At 34.9% G+C, this 24,331-nt stretch overlaps 1 protein-coding gene across 1 annotated transcript; it reads right to left on the reverse strand.

Moving 5' to 3' along the window:
• Window positions 1-8,706: 8,706 nt before the first annotated feature.
• Window positions 8,707-17,670, reverse strand: LOC116776370 (uncharacterized). The gene is made up of 9 exons (XM_061525401.1): window positions 17,533-17,670; window positions 16,523-16,652; window positions 13,041-13,145; window positions 12,599-12,734; window positions 11,944-12,020; window positions 11,360-11,569; window positions 10,898-11,111; window positions 9,073-9,158; window positions 8,707-9,000 (listed from the first exon to the last, which is right to left on the reverse strand). The coding sequence occupies exons 1-9, from the start codon at window positions 17,626-17,628 to the stop codon at window positions 8,810-8,812; spliced, it is 1,245 nt and encodes a 414-aa protein (XP_061381385.1). The 5' UTR covers window positions 17,629-17,670; the 3' UTR covers window positions 8,707-8,809.
• Between the last annotated feature and the right edge of the window lie 6,661 nt (window positions 17,671-24,331).

Genomic DNA, 24,331 nt, shown 5'->3' on the forward strand with positions numbered 1-24,331 from the left:
TTTAACAGTGTAGTTCATCAGAGACCGAATTTTTTTGCCTGAATACACTTGCTGTGTTCGTGTTGGTCCCTGGATGTTTGTTCGGGGAGTAAGAATTTCTATGCATTTTGGATTACAGGTAAAAGTAATAAATAAATCTGGATCACGTAACTGAAATTACTGATCAATAAACAATTTGGCTTTGTTCAACCCAAAAAAAATTTAAACGTTCCATTTCAGTTACATCGTTGGTAACTCTATAACAAATCTTCAAATGATATGCGTAATAATTGGTCGAGCAAACTTTCTTCGTAGTTTCTGAACCTGAAATTTTAACAGTAGATTTTATATTTACTTGTATATTTTTGGCGTAATCATAAAGGAGTGTAGACATTATTTCGTTGGCCAGTCATTGGCCAATCTATTCAAATTACCCCTAATCTTTTCCTCGTGTTTATTTATTACTTAAAACGAATAAATATACAACAATAACACGTGCACCAGTGTCGCCATAAATTAAACTAATACAGTTACTTAGAACTAAACTATCACTTAACTATAAATTGACAAATAAAATGAATTATAAAAATGTGTAACTTATTTACTAATTAATGTGTCAAGTACAGACTACACAGGTCGTTCCATTTAATTATTTTATGATTATTAATTTCAATTATAGGTAAAATTTTGGTTCAAGCGAACTGTTGGTTCGTTTTCACTTGAGACGAAGCACTGTAGCACTTCAATATACATAAGAAGCTGAAAAACAATGTTCTGATAAGAAAATCGCATAAGTTTTTCGATGAAAACATGAGTTGAAATGAAACAGGAATATTGTGTTCTCAAGAGAACGTGACTACATTGGTCAGATTGAAACATTAAAACCCTTTGACAAAGCTGTTCATCCACAGGACATTAAAAAAAATATGCTACAATCATAACGCAGGCCCGAAAAGTACTTGTAACTTTATTCCACACAACATCGTCGTATGCTCACCTCAGTCTTGTCAACCAGCAACAGGAAATGTCAAACGCACAAAACTGAGATCGGCCCCGCGAGCAGTGATATTTATATAAACGCCGCGGGAAAAGGGACAGTGCTTCATAACCAGCAGGTTGTACAGCAAGCAACCAATGACAGTGGACTGTATATTTTCGTTAATATCTAATAGTGTTAGTTATAATTATTTTGTGTAGATAAGAATGAACATTTTGCGCGTAAACCATTCTCATCACTACAGCTACTTGAGTTTCACTTTCTGCAACAAGTTCTTGAAGACACCTCCAAACGTTCTTCAGGAGGGATATGTCGAGCACGTTGTGTCTGTCCCGACGTGGAATGGATATGGCTTCGGATTAAGAGGAGCAGTGATCTCAATGTTTGTCGGCAGTTTCAGCGAAGATGCTTGTAGTTTAAGTCCCCAGCCAGAAAGCTAGAATTCCCTAGCGATAGGAGTGAAGGAAGGTCGCTCTCCTCTAAACTTGTTAATGGGGATAGGTATACGGATTCTACTAGAATGGGCTAATGGCCTGTCCTATTCACTTAACAAATCGATGCTTCAAAATTTTCTAAATGGGGGTTCGAAGAGGACGCAGTGAAGAGCTCTTCTGTGGTAGATACTGTACCCCCTCCGGCTTTCTTGGCGGTCGTTTTAAGTTGTAATTCTCAATACGTGTTACTCGTTTCCAAGGTTTCAATAAAGACTCTTGCAATAAAAGTATATCTATCTGATGCTTTATTACGAGTTGCAGCACCAGATCTACCTGAGGAGATAGGCCCTTCGTTTTGTAAGCGACTGTCAGAGAGGACTTGGTACGCACCGACAGCACTCAACAAGCTCGCGTGCTGACACATTGCCAACACGAGAGCCTGAGGGTTGCCATAAGAGCACAGTTTCGTCACTACTTTATACACGTGCCAACATCACTTGCAGTGGCTCCATAAAATCCGTCTGATGGGGAAAAGTCTTTATAACCTATCTATAGAACCCAAGTATCTTCGTAATTATCAAAGTCGTCGTATCTATCGCGAGCCGCACCACATAGCCGGATTTGCCCAATAAAAAAATTGTCTCGTTCTTTCCAGTAGTACAGGTCTCCTAGCTAGCTGGTCGATTTGTGACTCAAAGCGTTTGTAGATTGCTTCCCAGGATCGAATATGGGAATAATTTCTGCATCTAAATAAGACATTCTTTCCTTTTACGTGGTTGAGGGTAGTTCTCTTCCGACGACAGGAAAAAAAATTCTTATTCTTCCTCACTTTTATCTTCGATAGATGTACGTCGTATCTCGGCTAATCCATTGAAATATTGCCCGTAGTTGCGCTCCATCCCACTTCTAAAGTGTTGAGGTACAGTTTCAGTCTTGACTCATAATGTTCGGCATTTATTATAGTGATGTGCTACAAAATCGCTGTAGCCAGTATTTATGGCTTTCAAATACAAGTTAATAACCAAACGTAGCCATCACAAAATTAACATATGTTCAGTACCTACTATATATTTCTACTACGTAACTTATATTTAGTATCGGGTTCCCACAATTTTATCCCAGCAATAACTTATTAATTTATTAATCAAAACAACGGTGACAGTCCTGTCGTCACTGTATTGGCTCCGTAATCAATAATAATGTAGGTGCTGGTAAAAATATAACTACTCTTCCCTAAAAAATGCCCTTATTAAAAATCTTTATTATCAGTCTTATTGTAAGAGTTACGGGTCTTGTCTTTATATGAATATAAATCAAAGAAAGACTTTTAAGCAATATACATATTAATTATTTATTAATGCTGTAACTTACGAACACAGTGTAACAAGCACTTAACATAAAACGAGTGATGTACTCGTCGATTATTGCTTAAATACAAAAATTACTTGAAGGGCCGTGCTCCCTTAGTAGTATTAGGGAACACGGTTCAGGAACAACTCAACCACACAAGATCACTCAGTTGTAGGTTGACTCTAACTGACTCCGGGAAGCGAGGGTAATTACTGACATATGATAGGATAGTGAAATCTTTTATTATAAGTTAGTGAGGTTGTAAATGACATTGATGAGCTCCGCGTGCTCAACGAATGCGTACAGTTTTTTCGCAAATACTTGTAGTTCGGGCAGATCGATCGCCTCGTAGTATACGCACATGACGTCTTCTTTTGACCTGCACACAGGGATTCTTGTTCGGAGCCCTTAAGAACCTTTAGAGCCTGAAAGGTTAGGGTCGCAGCACCAGAGGCTTGCGGACCCTTCGGCTGACGCGAGGGTTTCCTCCATCTCTTTGGTCCTTCTGCTAGCACAGAACATCGACGTGATATCTCAGCAGGAGGAGTCCGCTCCAGCCCTTCAAGTTGCGCTCTAGTTTATAGCAGACGGCAGCTCCCCCGATAGTAAAAGCCCTCTTGCCAGGCGCAAGTCTGTCAATCTCCAAGTCTACTCTTACGCACGAAGAGAAGCGTCAGTTCGCAGAGTTAGTAATATTTTACTCTGTGAGCTACCAAGACAGAATAGTGGAGGACCTGATGTCACAAAATTACCCACTACAAGCGACACCGTGTGAAAGAATATACGTATGTATATATAAGTCCACTCTAATGGTCCTAGTACACGTTGGACAAAACCGAGGAGACGCAATCCATTTTCTAGTAACTCTGCTAATCAATAAAACGAACACTTGGCTCGATTTGCGAGTCAAATGAATGAAATCCCCATCAGTTGTCACCTGACTACAGCCGTGTTACAGGGTGGGAACGACAACAATGACGCAAAGTACTTCGAGGTTTTTTTTCATCCGAAGCCCGAAATATGAGTCTTCGCCCAAAATATGAAAACCTTGTGAACAATCTTTTGAGAAGCTTGTACGTCCTAGTTAAACGTGCGGAGTTTCTCAACGTCATATACTACCTCATACTACTCTATACTACCTCACTAAATGTTACGGATACTATGTAGAGTAAAACCCCTTTGGTCCTCATAAATATGTCTATGAGAAGAATGTCTCTACTGTCACATGGAATTACTGAGGTATAAATAAGAACTTCACTTACAATTTAACAGTGTAAAAGACATGTCCATTAGTAAGACAAAAATAGTAAGATATTAAAGCTATAGTTTAAAGTGTTCTATTCAGAGATAAATAATATTGTTTACTTCAATAAAATTCTGGCAAAACCTTCAGAAAATATGTAAACTTTTGGCTCTATAACCAGTTAGGAGTGAGAAGGTAATATAACATTTGTGTGAAAGACAGCTTCAGCTTGAGGAAGATGTTCCTGTAGGAGCAATATACAAATGGCTCCAATGACGCCAACACTTCCCCTTGTGTATGAAGTCATCGTCAGAGAGTTTATACTGAACAGAGATACCATACATTGTACTGGACACTACTAGAGTTGATACTTCAAGTCTTTAAATCCTAATATGTTTAAGTCAAAGTCACTTCCCTCTTCATATTATTTGTGCCTCATTGTCTTTAATATATTATGTTTAGTGTAATCACACACTGATGTTGTTAGGTACCTGATTCATAGTCAGTTTTAACCCTCTAATGCATTCAACCGCCTTGAGGCGGACATAAAACCACACTCTTGTAACTTGCTCTGTATGTAAATTTACTTGCCAATCTGCATAACACCGCCTAGAGGTTACTAATAGGTATACGTGAATTTTGTTGGTATGGAGGGGATCATGCCATGAAACGTGGTCGAGCGGATTCAGTCACATGTTTGCGGACAAGTGGTGAGGTTACATGCATAAATTGTTCTGCGTGAATGTCCAATCTTTGTGTAATAATTATACGTTTGTGGAACTTCGGTTGAAGCAGAAAAAATTATTGGTGAGTGACTAGATACCTTTATTATACATTTCTTCATTTGAGTGGAGTCGAATCAAATTTGGTGTCCTTCTTTGGGCCCATTTGAGGACCCCGTCTTTAGGCGGACTTATGCATGTGACTCAAAATAAAAATTTCTTTCGACGAGCTACAATATTTTTGACTTGTGTTGGTATGCGGTAGATAAAGTATATATTTTCAGATATGGCAAACCAAATGCGTAAAGATTTCATAAAATTATCTGAAATGGGTGAAGAGGAGATCTGGCAATTGCTAGATAATATTCCTACTGATGATGAAGGGACAGACGATGACAACGATGACGACGTTGATAGCGATCAAGGCGCCCCAAATCTTGATTTCATGCATACTGAAGATGAATTGGAACCACTCACTGACGAATCTCAGAAAACGGAAATACCTACTAATACAACAGAATCGGGCAGTGCAGTGTCAACAATTTGTCCGATTGTTCCAGAGCAACTTGATCAAAATGAAGAAATAAGATAACGTGATTTTTGATGGTATGCCAGATCTTGGGGCTGCGTCAAATGTTGTAGTTCGCTTGTCAAAACAAATACCAAATTTCGTAAATCACATCCTATACTTCGATAATTTCTACACGTCCCTTGGCCTGCTTACGTATCTCCGAAGTAGAGGAATTTACAGTTTGGGAACTGTGCGAGTAAACAGAGTACCCAACTGTAAATTGTCTAGCGATGCAATTTTGCAACAGAAAAAGGTTGATCGTGGTTACTCAGAAGAGTTTGTAGGTACTGCATATGGTATTGATATATCCTCTGTGCTATGGAATGATACGAAAACTGTGCGCCTATTGTCTACCTACGTTGGAGTAAAACCATTTGCGTCTAAAAACATAAACAAACAGATTTCAAAAGTAACACGTTGGGATAGAAAAAAGAAAACCCACTATGACATTGACTGTCCACAAATCATCAAAGAATATAATCGGCATATGGGGGGTGTCGATTTGATGGATGGCTTATTAGGCCGTTATCATATTCGTATGAAAACCCGGAAATGGACCAACCGAATTTTTTATCATATGGTCGACGTGGCAATGGTGAATGCTTATATACTTTATCATCGGTTGCATCCCCATGCAGATAAAATTGAGTTGCCAACGTTCAGAACACAAGTCGCAGAATCACTCTGCGTGTGCGGCACTATTCCAGTAAAACGAAGCGTTGGCCGACCATCCAATACGACACCGCCACCAAAGATACCAACAGCGAAACGAGCCTATCTGCCAACCGATGATATTCGTTATGACCAAATTGGCCACTGGTGCGTTTTTAGGGATCGGTCTGGCAAGAAGCAGTGCAAATACCCTAAATGTAAATCGGAAACTCAAGCATACTGCACTAAATGCAATCTATCTTTGTGCAGTTCAACAACAAAGACATGCTTTTATGATTTTCATAACAAATAGTAATTGTAAAATACAGAAAGTCTCACTCAATGTATAATAAAGGAAAAGTTTTTTAATACTACTCACTGCATGCGTCCGCCTAGAGGCGGATGATTGTTTTTTACCTATAACAGCCGCACCTGATAACAAAATCAGTTTTCTTCTTCATATTTGTTGTTCTAAATATGAATCTAAAATTAGCTGAAATTTTCAATACGATAGAAAATTCATGCATTAGAGGGTTAATAACACATGATGATCAGCCATCTCCTGTTGATGACTATAGATGTTTCTTAAGTAAAGTCAAATAACACAGTCTGTAGTACGTAATACAATATATAAATACTGTTAAGAAAAAATATTGTCTCATAAAGACATGCAGAGACAGTTACTACAATGATTCGTTTAAAATAAATTAATAAAAGTATAATAAAATTACAAAGACACCCCTTTATAAATTACCAGACTAAAAATTTGTACTTTTTTTTTAATAATTCAAATTAAGAATTAAATGATAAAAGAATTTAATTTAATGTAAAAAGCGTTTGGTGGTTAGATTATACTCTTTCACTGCCTAAGGCATATCGGGCAAGTGTACACTATGGGTACATGTGAGTAATTCCATCCGCTTTAGGCTAAGCCACATGGATATACGTATTTTTTCCCACAGTGCACCCTCGCCTCTCATCACTTCATATTTATAATTGTACAGTTATATTCAAAAGTTACCAAACGTATATATGTGTTTAAAATATTCAAATACTATGAAGGTAGGTATATAAAATAGTTAATATTATCAATTTAAATTTTTTTACCTCTCTATTCTTATAATTTATATAAAATATAAATCGGTCAACATAGTTGTTTCATTTAGAACAATATAATATGTGGAATTATTATCTTTCGGTTATTGTCTTTCTTCACATACTCGTGTCAACATCACAGGACCAATCATTACGATGTGTCGGAAGCGTTCAGTTATTGTAGTCTATCTATATTTACTTTTGTAGAAAGGTGAGTTCTGTACAATAACTATCAGGGGGTGATGAGTGATGAATAAAATTTTTTCTGTCTGTATGTTCGTTATAGAAAAAAAAACGACTCAACGGATTTTAACGAAACTGGGTACAATGATTCTTCATACTTCTGGTCAGGTTATAGTATACTTTTCATCACGCTACGATAAATGGGGGCAGAGCAGTAAAGGGAAATGTTGGGAACTCTGAAAAAGGTACTAATTTGTTAAGCTTCCGTTGCGTGTGCAGCTTTATGGTTAAAGCGACAAAGAAATCATGTATCACGGAAATGTTCTCCCTTAAATTATAGAAATAATTCCACACGACAGCATATGTCTATCTTTTATGGTTGACTCACAATAACACTCGTAACTCCCGACAGCTTAGCAGTTCCGAGTTTTTTGATTATATGTCTACTCTTACGTTTATAACACTCACTCATCCCTAATTAAAGTTAACAATATTACCTATTCAATAAAAAAAGAATTATATAAATCGTATGTAAGTTATATGTAATGCGCTATTAAGCCATCGCGCGTGAGTACTGAATCATGCTATAAGGATTATTTTTGTGTAACGGTCGCCGCTCTCGACGCGGCGCGGCGGGACGTATAAAAAGGTGGGGGGTCTGAGCGCGAGCTTCATACAATGTTTGCCTATTGATGCGAATAGATGTCTAGAGTGTTCGTCCTTATTGACAGATAGTATTAATATCAAGCACGAGTAAAAAAATTACTTAAAAACAAACAAAAATGCCAAGATCGAGATGAAAATTTGAAATTTAACGCTATCATCACAAAAATTTTACCGCATCAAACAAAGGTTTGTCTTTTACTACTGAGAGCAATCCGTTCACCTTGATTCCCCATTTTTATAATTCATACTTAGTGTACTCCGATCTCCTTCAGTTTTAAGTATTGAGATGTCCTCGAACCTTAACTTTTAGGGCTTTATGAAGTAAAAAGGTAAGACAACTGAAAGGAAACTAGATGTCAATCTTTTCCTCGTCGGCTTTTCTCGCATCCGGACGAAGTAATACGTTGCCTCTTTCTACATGCAAACAGAAAAGGATTAGAACACATTTCCCGCATCTGTGTCTCCTTCTAATCTTTCTTAATCAGTTACAGAGATGGTTCCTCTATATCCCCCACGGTTTTATTTCCACCTTCTTACGGAAGCACTATCCAGTTGACATTAAAGAAAACTGGTGTGCCTCGGATAAAATACTCTAAAAACTGCGGATTCAAACCTTTTTAATAAAAATATTTAGGTCCATTAGTCTCAGAGTTGCAAGAGAATTTATCACATGATTGAAACCGAAATGATAATAGACAAAATAGTAGCCATTGTTGTTTATAGACTAAAAAAATTTAAGATTTCTGAGAAATACGAACAGTAGTAGTAATTTTTGTACAACTTTTTAAATGTGGAGATAGAAATAAAAACAGGACTCATTTTAAAAGTTTGAAAACAATTTATTTAATTTAATTATTAGTTTTTAATTTCAATATGTGTATTTTTCGAATCACTAAGGTAATGCTATAAAAAAATTCATCAACAATTTCTCCAGTTAGCCGTGTAACAAGGCAGACTGCTGATGTCAGCGGTTTGCATCCCTTCCTGTCGACCGTCAGAGTCCACACAGTAGCAGCTGCCACGTCGACATTGTATTGGACGGAAGTTACCGTTGGAGCAACAGCGGGGAAGCTCCGACGAACTCATTAGAGACGATGTTATCGCGCATTCTGATAATAGAGAGAAACGAATTTATAAAACCCTGTAGAATTTTTTTTATTTCATTTAAATATAACACTTACTGCAATCCATGTCATCATATTCGGGCGTATTTATTCTCGCTTCGAAATTTCCAATCCTAGCATTCCGTTCATTAATACATACTTTTCTATAAAAATAAAATGTTTCAAATATATATAAATATACAATATAATAACAATGAAAGTTTCCTATACTTAATCAAACCTATCTATGAGAACAATGAATTGTAGGTGAACCAGAAATGATTATAATATTATTTCGTTTAGGTTGATCTATTCTTGCACTTATCTTAATTATAATTTAATGGAATTTAAAGGCCTTCGCTGGTAGGTTGCGGTAAAATTTCTGATGAAGCCACATGAATTATGGCTTTGAAAAGTTACACTTAAATTTTAGTCTTCTTCGATATGTCAATGTTTTGTTTGTCGAGTGCATGGTAACGGAAAAACAAAAAGGCGTGATTAGGCTCAACTAATGGGCTAGCCACCGACGAAAAGTAAGAAATGGTAGGGCGTATTCCCGCCTCCTTCCCAGCCTCCCCCTGCGGATTAACGGAGAAGACTGACTCCCTTTTCTGCTCCACCGACTCTTTGCGCAATCACCTGCTCACAGAAGGATGCCCTGGTGACCCACCACTGTGCGGAGACAGGACCATGAAGGGCATTTTTCTAGAGTGTAATGAACCATATTCATCGGCTCGTCACGGTTCTGTGAGGGGGGAGGTTTGCCTCCCTTCTAGCGATCTTGTGCTAGAACCCACTGAAGCATCCATGTCCCGTAATTACCTGCACAAGACTGAACGTCAGTGTTCCGTGTAGACGGGTGTTTCACGGATCAACGTGTGGCGAATCGCGAAACTATCATCAACTCAGTGAGGAGAAAACGCAGCTACTCCTCTCTCCATCAAATCTGATCCAAAATGTCTCCGCCCGGTGACAGTACACCCGATTGAGAATTTCCCACCTTTATATCCCAAAGTTTGGCTACAGTGAAGCTGACCGTGCTATACCATCTGATCACCCTTACCGCTAAGGTCTTCTGCGCTTAAGCAAAAAGGCTTTGGAGCTAGCGGTGATTGTTCCAGACTCAGAAGCTATATCTGTTATCTCTTTCCAGTCCACCACTACCTTGAAATTAATAAGTCGTAATTGCTTATTTTGGTTAAGACTCAGAGTTATTGGAGTTCTAGCGAGAAACAGCGATACTTGGAGCGATAAAGCAGTTTTATTTGATGTTTCGAATGCTTGCGACAAGTTCTGATACGATAAAATTTGCACGATTGGTAGCTGTGGCATAGCTATTCATATGGGCTATTGGCGGTCATCGCAAGGTACTCTAAGGGTACAGTCTTTCCGCATCCCTATTTTTTGCTGCACATTAATGACCTGCTATTAGTGATCGGTCATTCAGATACAGGCCCCGTTGTAAAGTGATTGCAATCCAAATTTGAACCCCATCCGTATTAAAGTAAGTTTGAAAGATAGTTTTGATAGATCTTGTAAATTTCACACTTCTGGCAGTTTCCGAGTACGACGATGCCAAACTAGTTAAATGTAAAGCCCCCAAAATATAAGCATAGGCCTTGGGCAGTAGGGATATCCATTCAGCTTGACTCCATTTTGCCAAAAATTTCTTGAAATGCACCGACCAATCTCAGTTCTTGGTACTAAAATTTCGTCAAAAGATAACTGCCCCCGATACATTTAATTCAAAGGTCATGGACAATGTGGTCATGATGGTCAACAGCTGTCTTAATATAAATAAGCAAGTTATCTAACCAAAATAGTTACAACGTGAGATGTAAGACTATTTGATCGTTCATGACATCAAAGAGGCACTTATTATTATTTTTATATTAATACTTACGTTCCATTTGAATTTATTAATGTCCGTCCGAACGTCCCGTCAGGTAAGCAGTTGATGGAAGTGAAACTTGAGAAATAGTCAACATTATAACCATCTTTTTTACTTTGGTCTATCAGTTGCCGCCTTTCGTTGACGCTCTCGTAGCATGGCGTCGTGTATTGGAATGGACGCTGGGATACGTTTCTCGGACGAAAAAGATCCAAATCAGCTTCATCTGAAAGTTGAAAATACATTATTTTTATGGTCTCAAAGAAAACCATGCCCATATTTTTTCCCACGGCTAATTATTTAGTACAGAATTATCTGGTTAGGTTAGTTAAAAAGGTATTCTATGCCCTGTACTAGGTAAAAAACGATCAGTATTAGAGGACACAGGGCTTTATCATATCGTCACAATTGAGGACATTTTAATTGCACAGCAAATTATTATGGAATTATAATATTTTGTGTAATAATTCTTACAACATGGCAAATCCGTAATCGCTTTCTCATCCAAATCTATGACTTCTGTGCCAGTCTTGATCCCAGTTATTTTATCAACACAATGACATTTCCTGTCAAAGCATTGTACCGGGTTGAAGTTGCCGTCGGATGTACATCGCAATGTTACGACTGGGTAGGGAACGCTATTGGAAATGGTTTTCTGGATTTTGTGGAACATTCTTGAACATCCTGTAAGAGAAAATATATATTTGTGCTAGACAAACAGATGTATTTATATTCTTAAATTAAATGCTATAAAAATTATTTGATTTTTTGGATAAGGTACGTAGTACACAGGCTTAGTGATGATCATTTTTAATCTTCCTTGTATCTTTGGATTCAATAAATTAAATTTCATCGGTTATGCCATAAATACGAAGTAATTTAAGTGAACATAGTATTTTTGGTCAAATTAGGATTCAGCGTCATTAGAAGTAAGTCGTGCTGAGGATCCGTCATTTTCAAAAACGTTTCTAAACTAGTTCTATTTTGTTATAAATAATAGGATAATATCTTTTGAAAATAGTAACATTAGTGAACAGGAAAAGTATTCAGTTTCTTACTGCAAGGCATCGATACGCTTCCGGTGTTGGCCACTTCACCGAAAATCCTCTCGCCGTCTTCGGATTGACAGAAACATCTGAAAATAATTTACAGAATTCATTTAAAAAACAATCATTGTATGTAATTGTAAAGAACTTTATGTAATCGCAAGTAATAGTTAAATTTGTTTGTGTAGAAATATTATAATTCCCTTCGGTTCATAAACCCAAAGTTTAGGCATAGATAATATGAGACCTTTACAATTAGATTCGTAAGTCAATAATTTGAAGGGTAGAATCCACAAGAATAGCAAAATTTTAAGTATAATTTTTTCAATTATAGGGAATGTGAATAATGTAAATGTACTTCGTTTTATAAACTATTTTGGCCATGACTATATCCACACACCTGGTGAAGACCTGCAACGCCATCTATCTTTTCTGTAACGAGTTTGTATGCACGGTAAATGATTTACAACCTACAATTTTCCTGATTTATAACAACCAGAATTATGAAAAGGATTCATTGAGTCCGATATCGAGTTTTTCGAGCAGCTTAAAGTTAACCGCTGTATATTTTACAGCTTACGTTTATGTACAATAAGGACACAAAAATTTATTTGCACATTGCTAACAATGACAACACATTCTATGGAAAAATAAAATATTCTCTTACGTCTGTGAAGGCACGCAGACGTAGGATAAGAACTTTCCTTTATCATCACATTCGGGCCGAACTTCAGTGAAACCGGTCTGGGAGCGGGCTTCACGAGCGTCGTAGTCGTCTTGAGCGTCATGGCATTTCGTCTTCACTGGGAATAACATTGATATATTTGGTACTTAGTTGATGTCCAACAAAATAATCGACGAGCCAAAACATCGAAGGGGGTTTGTGCTAAATAATACTGCCTTATACCAAGTTTCAAACAAAAAATTTTATAGGACGTGCACACGTAAATTGCCATGACACGGTGTGTATACTTTAGGATATCGATTGAAACTTATTGTTTAACTTTCAACGTTATAATTAATTTAAATTATTTTGTACATTATCAGCAGTAGAACAAATCAATATAAAATCACTTTAAATGTATGCATGTTTCGTTTAATTCACTTACTTCGTACACACACTCTGGTTGTGTTGTCACAGGTAAGACCTTCCCCACATCTGCCCACAGTTATGCCTGTACCAGGTCCTCCAATACTACACACAGCTCCTTTATCTGAAAGGTTTTTTTAAATAAAGCCGATACAAACAACACAAAAACAAACTGTATTATGAATAAATGTTATCCTAGAAATAAAACGAATATTTAGCATATTTTCTCCGCGTTTATAATTATTTTGAACAACATACTCCCGATGTTTACTTATCAGTTACCGTGATCACGGGCAGACGAGAAGAAAATGATAATCGCAAAAATCTTAGACTTCATTATTAGGGTGGTCAAAAATTTTCATTTTTTTTTACCCATAGATTTGTTACACATATTTATAGTATTGACCGAGTAAACTTACAGCAATCTATCTTTAGTGGAAGGGGGTGCTCGATCAATTGTTATTTTTAATTTATTGTGATAAATATTTAAATATTTTTTTTGTTTCTGTTAGTTAGTAGAAAACTTTCTTGTTAGTTAGTAGAAAATATTATATGATAACTATTTGAATATACAGGAAATATAGTATTTTAAGGATTAAGATTAAGAAAAACGATTGGTGTGTTTAAATAACTATTGTGTGATTGTGAAATAGTGCAATGAAAGGAGTTTTCAACACGTAAAAAAGATAAAATTTTTCTTCTTGGATGACGAGATCTTGAGCCACTACTAAGGCTAAACTAACTACCAACTATTTGCCAAGGTCTATTGCGTTATCAACAGATATTAAACGTAACGAAGACAGTGAAAGATTATGTACAAATAGTCATTCAAGAAGTAAAAGAGGTATGGAACAAATCTGTTATTCCTAAAAAAACAACAAAATCATTGCAATGAAAAACTTATTGATATTCATAAAAACTGGCTGCTTTAAAAAAAAAACCACAAGAACTTCAGAATCTCAGAAAAAGTGGGAAAATGCGTTTACAGCATATCTGGAGATAAGTTATTTGATGTTGCTCATTCAAATGCTTTAAATTCAATAAGAATAAGAATATACCGCAGAAAAAAGGAGTGCATCTTTTGTGGTATCGAGTCAAGAAATACCACTGGATTCCAGCTTTAGTAGCACTTCTAGTGCTGCAAGCCTTGCTAAGAAATAGCAAAACGTGGAGTTTGTTGCGGTTTTACAACAAAAGGCACACAGTATCACAAGCGCTAGTGACAGTAGTCACTTCAAATTACAAAATATGTGACTGGCGCTCTTGACCGTCACAAAATAACCGATCGAGAAGCAGTGCGGCTGACTATCCCGTTGTCTGTCACACTAGGCAGCAATCCTGCTTCACTTTCAATTACACGAAGCACAATTTGACAAACCAGGAAAAATCTACACAAGAAACGTTCATTAGTGATACATTGGGATGAAAAGATATAACGGGGATATAATGCTGATATAACGGGCAATAAGAAAGTAGATCGCCTACTGTTTATTGTTTCTGGCAATGATACTGAAAAACTGTTAAGTGTTACCAAACTTACTGCAGAAACGGGAGAAAATAAAGAAAGAAGAGAGTTCGCGCTCTGAGTTTTGATACTACAGCCTCTAACACCGGAGCAAAAAATGGTGCGTGTGCTCTCCCAGAGGCAAAGACAGGGCGTAAACTTTTATGGCTTGCATATCGTCATCATTTGTTTGAAATTATGGTTTCAAAGATATTCATCATTTGTTTCGGTCGTCTAGAAATGCCATTATTCAAGAGACTTAGAGACGCTTGGGATATATTTTCACGAGCACACTATGATTGCCCTGACTTCAGTTCTAGCACAGATCAGTTCGTTGCACTTACGCTTGAGAGTCCCACAGCTGCTTTATCAATAGTATAACAAATCCGAGATGATTATAACGAGCTAACAGAGCTTACCCTGATCGTTCTGAACAAGCCACCGGAAAGGATTCACTGGCGTTCATCGTGCTCGTTGGGTGGCTAAACTGCTATGTGCTATTAAGATTTTTCTCTTTCGGTCTAATTCAAATATATTCAAGCTGACTAAGAGAGAAGTAAAACAAATTATTAGATTCGTTACGTTTTGTGCAGTTATTTAAAAGAAAATTTGGATAGAAGCGCCTTTGACACAAATGACCGGACCAATGAATTACAACTTTGGAAAGACTGAAAACATATGAAGCATTAAATGCTGAAATAGGTACAGCAGCGGGAGAAGTCTTAGAGCGTCATTTGTGCTATTTATCAGATGAAATAGTAGGCTCGGACTTATTTTCCGACAAGGTTTCTTGTGACGAGAAAGTGGGTATTATTCAAAAAATGAATGCTTGGGGGCGATGTCGTACAGTACGAGGTGACTCTTCTAAACTATCAGTCACGGTTACCGTGGGAGTCTTTGCTTCCGAAAGAACATTACGGGCGCGCACAGTTCTTGGCATTAAAGATTCATTACTGCAGTTGCCTCCCGAGACTTGGGGCGAGGATGGTGATTACATTCAAGGTAAAACTTGCATTGAAACTTACGTGTCGTTAACGATACTGCGGAAAGAGGTGTGAAATTATTTGAAGATTACAATAAAATACTTGGTAAAAATGAGGAAGAAAAGAAACTTATACACGTAGTGGAATAAAACAGAAAAATCTTTCCTAACGAAACATCCAAAAAAGACTTAACAAACATAGTTTAAGGAAAAGAAAAATGATCTTGTTCATGACCTGCCTTGTTTCTTAAGACTCTTAATATTTAAACAATTTTTTTTTATAAAAGTCAGTTGATAAGAAGCACACTCAATTTTTTCATCCAATATCTAGACTTTCCCATATCAATGTATTTTTTCATAAAATTTGTTAACTTAAGTCAATGAGCACCCACTTTAACATTAGATAGGAGTTTTGAAATTTAAAATGGATGTAATGGATACATCCAAAATAATGAGGTAGCGAAAAACCTAACTAAAATTTTTTTTTGTCATATGTTAGTGGACTATCCTAATCATTATCTATTATCCTTACTTTAAATTTTCCGAAACACTTTATGTTTATTTTGTGAAATTATTTTTCAGTCGACGGCTTTGAGAATACTAAACGGACAAACCGATTTTGATTAAGTTTTCCTTAAATAGCTTTAACGTAGCCATGTATTGTTGATTGCCACAAAATGACACGATGTCTGTCATGTACATATATTCAAAGCTGACATTTGATTACTATATAAATCATTATATATATTATTATTAATTTTTCACGTGTAACTCACTATATACTGTTATTGATAAATAATCATTTATTCTGTGTTAATTCTTATGTATAATTTTTGAGCAAAGATTTTTTATAATATAGCATATGGCATATTAACTCATGAAACATTCCGACCTAGCTTTAATGTTTCTAGCAATAAATTTACTCTATGAATCTAATTTTTTTCTTTCATTCATATTCCGCGGTGCAAATACAAAACAAATAATTTTCAGTGTTGGTTTAAATAGATATACGTACTATACATCGGGAGACAGAATTTGCAACAGTTGCATAGTGTTGGCGAAGGCAGCCAAATTCCAGAATGTGTGCCATTGTTTAGATCGCAGTCTGGAGCTGGTTCTGCGCAGGGATTTTGTCTAATATGACGCTGACATTAAACAAATTACATTAAAAACTGTCCACTCTTATGTTGTTTTGTTAGCACTTGTCGTGAAAATATTTTTTTTTTTTCATTTCATACGTAATTAAGGGTAAGTTTTTTAAACGAAAGCTTCTTTAATGTGAATTGTTATCGTAAATTATTTGGAATGAGGTTTATTACACACAATAGCAGAAGTATCCCTGGTATAAGTATGCACAGTCACTCTACATACGTTACGTTTCTAGCTTCTAATTGAGATGTTTGCGTAAATTTATGAATAGAAAACTCAAAACGCTCCGTACGTAGGGTAACACTTGCACTAAGGATACAGTTTGGATTATTAACTCAAACAGTTTAAATTTGTTTATCAAACTTATTTATGATTTTACATTCTAGTAATTCTTTTTACCTGAATATTAATAAATTACCTTAAACCCATCTGTATTAAATTCAAATTGAAAATTAACTTATATTCTTTTAAACATATGAACAATGTAAAGGTTTATTATAATATATATTATTAAGAAAAAATTATGTTATCTTAATGATGAGCAGCTTTGTGCTATTTGTTTGTAATTTCAGTGCTGACCACTTCATCTGAGAAGTTGTATCATAAAGGCATATTACAATTATTTAAATGAAACTAATATTTTTCGGATATACTACGCGTGCTCCCGAGACATTCACATCTCGTCTGCCCGTGACCACGGTTGCTGAATAGGAGCCGAAACGTCGGGGTTATGTAGTTTTAACAAGAAATAAAGCACGCGTAGTATATCCGAAAAATATTAGTTTCATTTAAATGAACAAAACTAGCGAAAGTCTTAGATCTCATTATATTACAATTATATTTATCGCCTTTAATCTCAAATAATGTTCAACTTACCTCACAAAAACCGGTCTCACACAGAATGTCACTGTAAACGTTCACAATAAACAATGCCAGACAAAACAAAACTAAATTCACGGCCATTTTGTACATTTTGAGGACAGCACTGATTTTCCTATCAGTAATTTAATTATCGGATATATCGCTCGTAGATATCAAAATTGCTAGAAATTACTTTAATCGTTTGATAGTTATCATGTTTGTAAAGATAGAGGAAATAATAAGTCGGAAATATTGCATTTTTACATGGCTTGGGACATTTGCGCCACAATTGAATTAGGATGAGTTGTATTAAGTGTCTGGTTAGTTTTAAATAAGTCTAACAATCCAATCTTTACTACATAGCCTCATTATTTTGTGCATATATACATATTTCGCTTGTCAAATTGCAACCGGTAGCGGTATGGGGGTAAAGTGAAATACGCTCAACTCACTGAAAAACCACGTCCTAGTTAGCTGCAGGCTGCGTTGTTTGTGACAAAACTGTTTTAAACCTCTTGAAGCAAATAGGGAAGGTGAAAAATCTATAATGAAGGGATTTTAAATCGAATCAATTACCAGTAATTGAAAGTGGATCTTGAACTATAGTCGGAAACGCTGATTGTAATACTGGAACTCTGGCGGACTAGCCAAATCCTGCCACAAGCGAAGATTTACACAAAAAATTAAATGTGACTGGATTTGGACTAAGCCGGCGTTGTTCACTTCAGGCTTCAGCTTTCTTAAACCTGGTCAGACGGTTACGGCAGATGTGCGTTGTTAGCGATTGCACACCATGATGGAAAAACTATCTGCTAAACAACCGAGACTGGTCAATTGGCGTAAAACTAGAGGCTTCAAAACTAGACTCGACCACGCACTGCACAATAGACTGTTACCAAATACACGAGCCTCATTTGGAACGTCTAAGACCTCCACCGACCTCCCAAGAACTTGCTCCAAAAAATCAGCATTTTTTCGAAGTTTGGATAACTTCTTCAAAGTGAAAAAATTCAACATTCAAAGAATTTATCATTTTCATCCGAATGTATTTTGAAATAACTTTTTTTTTTGGTTAGTCCGTTACAAAACGGCAATTGCATATAACTATAATAATTTTAAAAATACACCAGAATCTTATTCCGTATATATAAGGATTGTTCTGTCAATTTTAAATAAATTGAAAAATATTTGGATTAAAAATTTCAATCTTATTGTATACATAAATGATTATGATTATTGCAAACTATGACAAAAAAAGCTTTTTTGTTATAATAAGTTCTGCAAAATGGAACGTAGAAGGCCTATTTAAGAGGTGGTGTTTAACGAAAGCAATTAAGTCGATTTTTGTTTAATAGATATTGAGAATCAATGAAGTTGTTTACAATTTTATATGAAAAAAATGTCCCTTTTTCCTCGCCTCTTCTCCAAAGAATGATAGTGATGAATTTTAATGTTATCATGCAATACTTGTGTACAAACATTATTAAATATTAATTTTGCATATTTTCTATTGCTTTAATACTATTAATGAAATTGGGGTTCCAAATACAAGACGCAATTTCTAATGGAAAAAGATAATAGGCAATAGGATCAAGATGAGAGCCCTGGGGTACACTAGATAATATTGGAAAAAAAGTAGTTTTAAATCCCTTTACTTACAAAATAACAAAATTAGGATAGATTGCAGCGAGTTGACGTCAGCAAGATTTGTCAGCTAATACCAAGATCACCAATTTTTACCAATAAAATCTTCCTCATTTCTTTGCACATTAAAATTACTTCAAATATTTTTTTCCCCGGAAAGTGTCTCGTTCTTCGATTAGTACCTTCTCCTCACGTACACTGCCTTGTCTTTTTAGATAAGTTACAGATTAATAGACGATTAATTATCTTCTGTTGAGACAACATACCCGGATAACTAAACTTTTCATATTATTTAATCATAAACAGTCAGAATCCTTTTTATTTCGGTTCAGGAATAGTTTGAGATATTTATAAACAAATCCGACACAATATATCTTTATTTAAGCGCCTCCTTTTGCTAGGCGTCAAATATTTTCCATCCTCGAGCATTAATTGAGTTATTTCTTCTGTATCCATATTAAACCTTTGTATAACGATTCTAATAATTTTGAGCGGGTAAATTTAAACAGATTGGCATAATGCACTCTTTCAATATTGAATACCCACTCAATTACACATTTGACTTCAATAGTCCTGTTAGTGTAGTCGTCCGCGTCCAGACCGGACATATTTTTATATTCGCGAATTTTGAAGCGCGTTGTACTAACAGAGCTCATGATTCCTTGGGAAACCAACATCCCCAAAGACCAAGCCATCAAGGTCAACAAGTATTACGAGCTCACTAACGAACTCACTGAGAATATGTTCGTTGTAAATTTGTACGCGGTAGAAGTAGGAGCGAGAGGTATAACAGCCAAATCTCTCTACAACCTGCTAAAAGACTTAGGCCTGTCAAGAACTAACATCAGTTCATTCTTGGAACGTGCTTCGAAGGCAGCCCTAGCAGGTTCGGTTCAAATTTGGTTAGGTAGAAAGAGGAGCTTGGACGGTGGAGGTGAGCGTTTAACGCGCGTTACATAGGGGCACCTTAAACCTACACCTAGGTCGCAAGTCCCAGGCACTGTTGAAGCTCCTCTCTCTGCAACAATGGACCCGGCACCAGCTCGGTGAATCCATGGCATGCTGAGAGCTTTTGTCTCTTATACATAATATTAAAATTATACTTTGTTTGATGTTTTTGCCGACGGAACATATGTCCTGTGTGATGTATTATAAAAATGCCTGACATTTTTTTTATAAAATTTTGACATATATGAGAGGATATAATTTTCATTGAATTGGACAAACACAACTTTTTTTTGTTATTTTGGTCATAAAACGTAAAAACAAATTCAATGAAATCTTAGAGGTTTATTAAAGATAAAAAAATATGAAAAAATTGAGATAAATAAGTTGACTCTCGAACAGATAAGAATCTTCGGATGAAACACTGTCAAATTAATGTAGGTACATAATAAATTTTTATATATACATTATTTTATTTGAACTAAAAGTTTTAAGGATCAGAGAAAAGGCGATTATCGAATATCATTCCTATTTTTTTATGAATACAAGTATTATACTTTTATAAGAAGTACTAAGTAGATATAATATCTACTATGCTGTTCTTTGCAATCAGATTATATGTATCATCAGCATCAGACATTCTGCAACACCTGAATCACCTGGGTAAGCTAAAAAAGTTTTGCAAATTAAAGTGCAATTTCCATATGAAATTGCAAATTTCACTCCTGCCATTAAACAACTTTAAATACCTTGCACGATGTTTTCGATATATACAAAAAATACTTATTCAAACTTTAATGGGATCTGAGACTTTCGCGGGCATTCATTCAAATGAAACTAATATTATTTTTTTTCGGATCTACTACGCGGATTTAATTATTTTAAAACTACATAATCCCGACGTTTCGGTTATTTTTCAGCAACCGTGATCACCGTGATCACATCTCGCCTGCCCGTGATCACGGTTGCTGAAAAGTATATTAGTTTTTAAAAAAATATATTACATTCATTCAAATGAAACTAATTTTTTAATTTAGTAGTATTTTACTTTATTATTTTTAAAAACTACATATATCCGACGTCTCGGTTACTTTGCAGCAACCGTGATCACGTCTCGTCTGCCCGTGATAATATTAGTTACATTTATTCAAACTTTATTCGATGAAATATGAAGAATATGAAGAAATAATTAAAAGTGAGACAGAACACAACCGTTATCGTTCTTATCTAATCACTGATATGGAATGCAAAGTAAACGTTGAGGCAACTGTGTGAAGTAGCTAAAGATGACTTTGAGGACGTAATTAATTTTTAACCAAATACGAATAAGGTCATATATGACTTTATATGTTTCTTAAATGTTTATATATATATATATCTAAGTTCAATAATCTATCTTTTGTTCTACTTGGTCCCTTAATTTAAAATAAATATTAAATCACACAATTTTTTTTTAAATATTTATATCGTAAAAATATACAGATTTTAAACATAATAATATTTTTTTTATTTAAATTCTAATTGTGTTAAATTTTTGGCCAGAAATAAAAAAAAACAGGTGAATTGTTATTTAAACCAGTATAAACTTCATAGTTAAACTTTAAACATAAAATAAAATATGTAGTGCCTGACAGACAGACAATGGGTAATTTAAATCTCTTTATATCTATGGATACTTGACACAGCTGAGTAAAATTTTTAAACCGAATACTTTAGTCTTTGTTATTATAACAATAAAATAAAGTGTCTTGAACACAATTGTTGAACTACTGAACTCTATTCGTTTTATTATTATTATTTTTTTTTTGTAACCCCAAGACCACTATTTTGATTTTTTTAAAGAGAACAAATACGAAAAGAAACATAAAATACTGATAATATTTTCATATAAATATGAAAAATTACGAGTTTTGTTTTTTCTATAAAGTTCCAAAGGATAGATAAAAAAGACGACGACGAAAAGAATTATACGAAACAATTAGCATTATTTTTTTATAAACGAGACGTAATTTTTGATTTAACAACAACCGCACACAAAACCGTTGAATGCTACTAGTCACAGACTATACAAATTTATCATTCTTAGATGCGATTATGTCAACATGTTTTGAAACACATTATTATGATTGACGTTATCACAGCATAATTGTTTAAACAAACGCTCTCATTACGTTGACAATATTTACATTAAAATATTTTAATCTGTGTCAAATATTACGACAGCTGTCAAAAAATAAAAAAAATAAACTGAGAATGTAGTACCCAAGGAGTTTGTATGGAAAGGCAATGATCTCAATATTTCAGCAGCAAGCGTTGGCCACTTGAAAGCTATTGTCATTGGTGTACCAAATTTTAGTGTGGACCACCTTCAAACAGTCCGTGTTTAAGTTGTTGCAAAATGTTTTTGATTCATAGATTTTAGAGTAAATTTAATTTTAATATATATATGGTGCTACGGAATCCTCATAGTAATCCCATTGACTATTGAGCTGTAATCAGTGAAGGTTGGCGAAGGACATGTTTTCCAATGATATTCAGACCGTTAAAAATAGATAAGTAAAAATTTTAAAGAATTAAGAAACTCCGAAAAAAACCTGATTTCAAATTCGTATGGAACATGAAAAATTCCATTGTAAGCCCCTTAAAAAGACATTATCAAATTAAGTTCGTTTCTTTGAAGTGTGCGTCGATCGTATGTGTCGTACGTCGATCGACCAATTTCTATGTAGATTTTTCCTCTGAAAACCAGATTCCTCGTGTTAATCAAGTCATATTAAATAATAATAATCGTTAAATCATAAATGACAATAAAAACTAAAAACTTTTCAATTTTAAAAGTTTTACTTTTAATGTTAACAGCACAAAAACATAAATCGGATAACAAAAAAAAAAAAAATTCACAGACTCGTTTGAATTCATTTAAAAAATACAAGTTGAATTCAAAGCTTTATTCATTCATTTACATATTCAATTCTTCATTGTGTTCCCTTCTGTTCCGTTCTGTTCCGTTCCGTTCCGTTCCGCTCCGTTCCGTTCATCCTTCGGTTAGACGTAATGTTCAAGTTGTACCAGCATCCGTTCATAAAGAGAGCAACTCCATGACAGTGTTTATGTCAATACTGTCGACGGATAGCTCTCTTCATTAACAGATTATTGGTGCTTCTGGACATCGAGATATGGGCACCAATTATTATAAGATAGTATACCTATATTATATAGTATATATATATAACTATATACGGTGAGTCTGAAATGTTTTGTTCGTGATCTAAGCACGTGATTTTGTGTGACGACGAAAACTCATGATAAGGATATCGTTAGTTTGAAAAATTATATATATATGTATTTATTAATTATTATTTGTTTATATAATAAGTAAATTTACAAACAGAACATAAAATGTAAATTATTCGAAGAATAATAGTAATACGAAGTTTATGAGGGTACCTTCACAAACGTAGGCACTAGGCATTGAATACAGATTCACTCATTTTGAAGCCAGTTAAGCTTCCCAGGATAGCTTTTCACATGGAAAGAATATATAAAATAATTAAATATTATAAGACAAATATCGTTGTAGTAAAATAAATTCAGAGGCATATAGACAAGTAACAGTGTACTAAAGCCCAAGTAAAGCTACCTATAACTAATAAACTTAATAACAGCTAATAATAACAGAGTCCTGTTAAACTTGTACGACAGAGGTCAAGTGCGATGGTGGGTGGTTAGGAAAATTGAAATCAGTTCAGAGGATAGCGTTTCCCAATAATACTATAAGGACAAACAGATAGTAAAACAATTAAAGTAATGTCTGATATATTATGATACCTTCTAAAATATGTTCATGCATAGACAAACAAACTTTTTGTCGTATGTATTTTCATATCTAAAGCTGTCTATTTGAATTGTACAAATAATTATATTATTTTTTTTATTAGGAATAGTAGTATATTGAGTTTATAAAGACAGGAACAACATACAAGGGCTCCAGAAATTTGGAAACAAATATATGTGTGTGTGTGAGTGTGTGTGTATATATACTTATAGACATATATAAGGGTTCAAATAGAACTCGTCTAGGAACTATACAATTATATCTATGAAACCTCCTTTCGCTGTAAAAATGCATATTATTAATAAATCACTAAAATCAAGTTGATTCTAATTTATTATTTCAATACAAAGAGTTTGCAGTTTTTTTTATTCTTAATTCGAATGACATGGT

The sequence above is a fragment of the Danaus plexippus genome, chromosome 28 (genome assembly GCF_018135715.1).
Source record: "Danaus plexippus chromosome 28, MEX_DaPlex, whole genome shotgun sequence".
NCBI lineage: Eukaryota > Metazoa > Arthropoda > Insecta > Lepidoptera > Nymphalidae > Danaus > Danaus plexippus.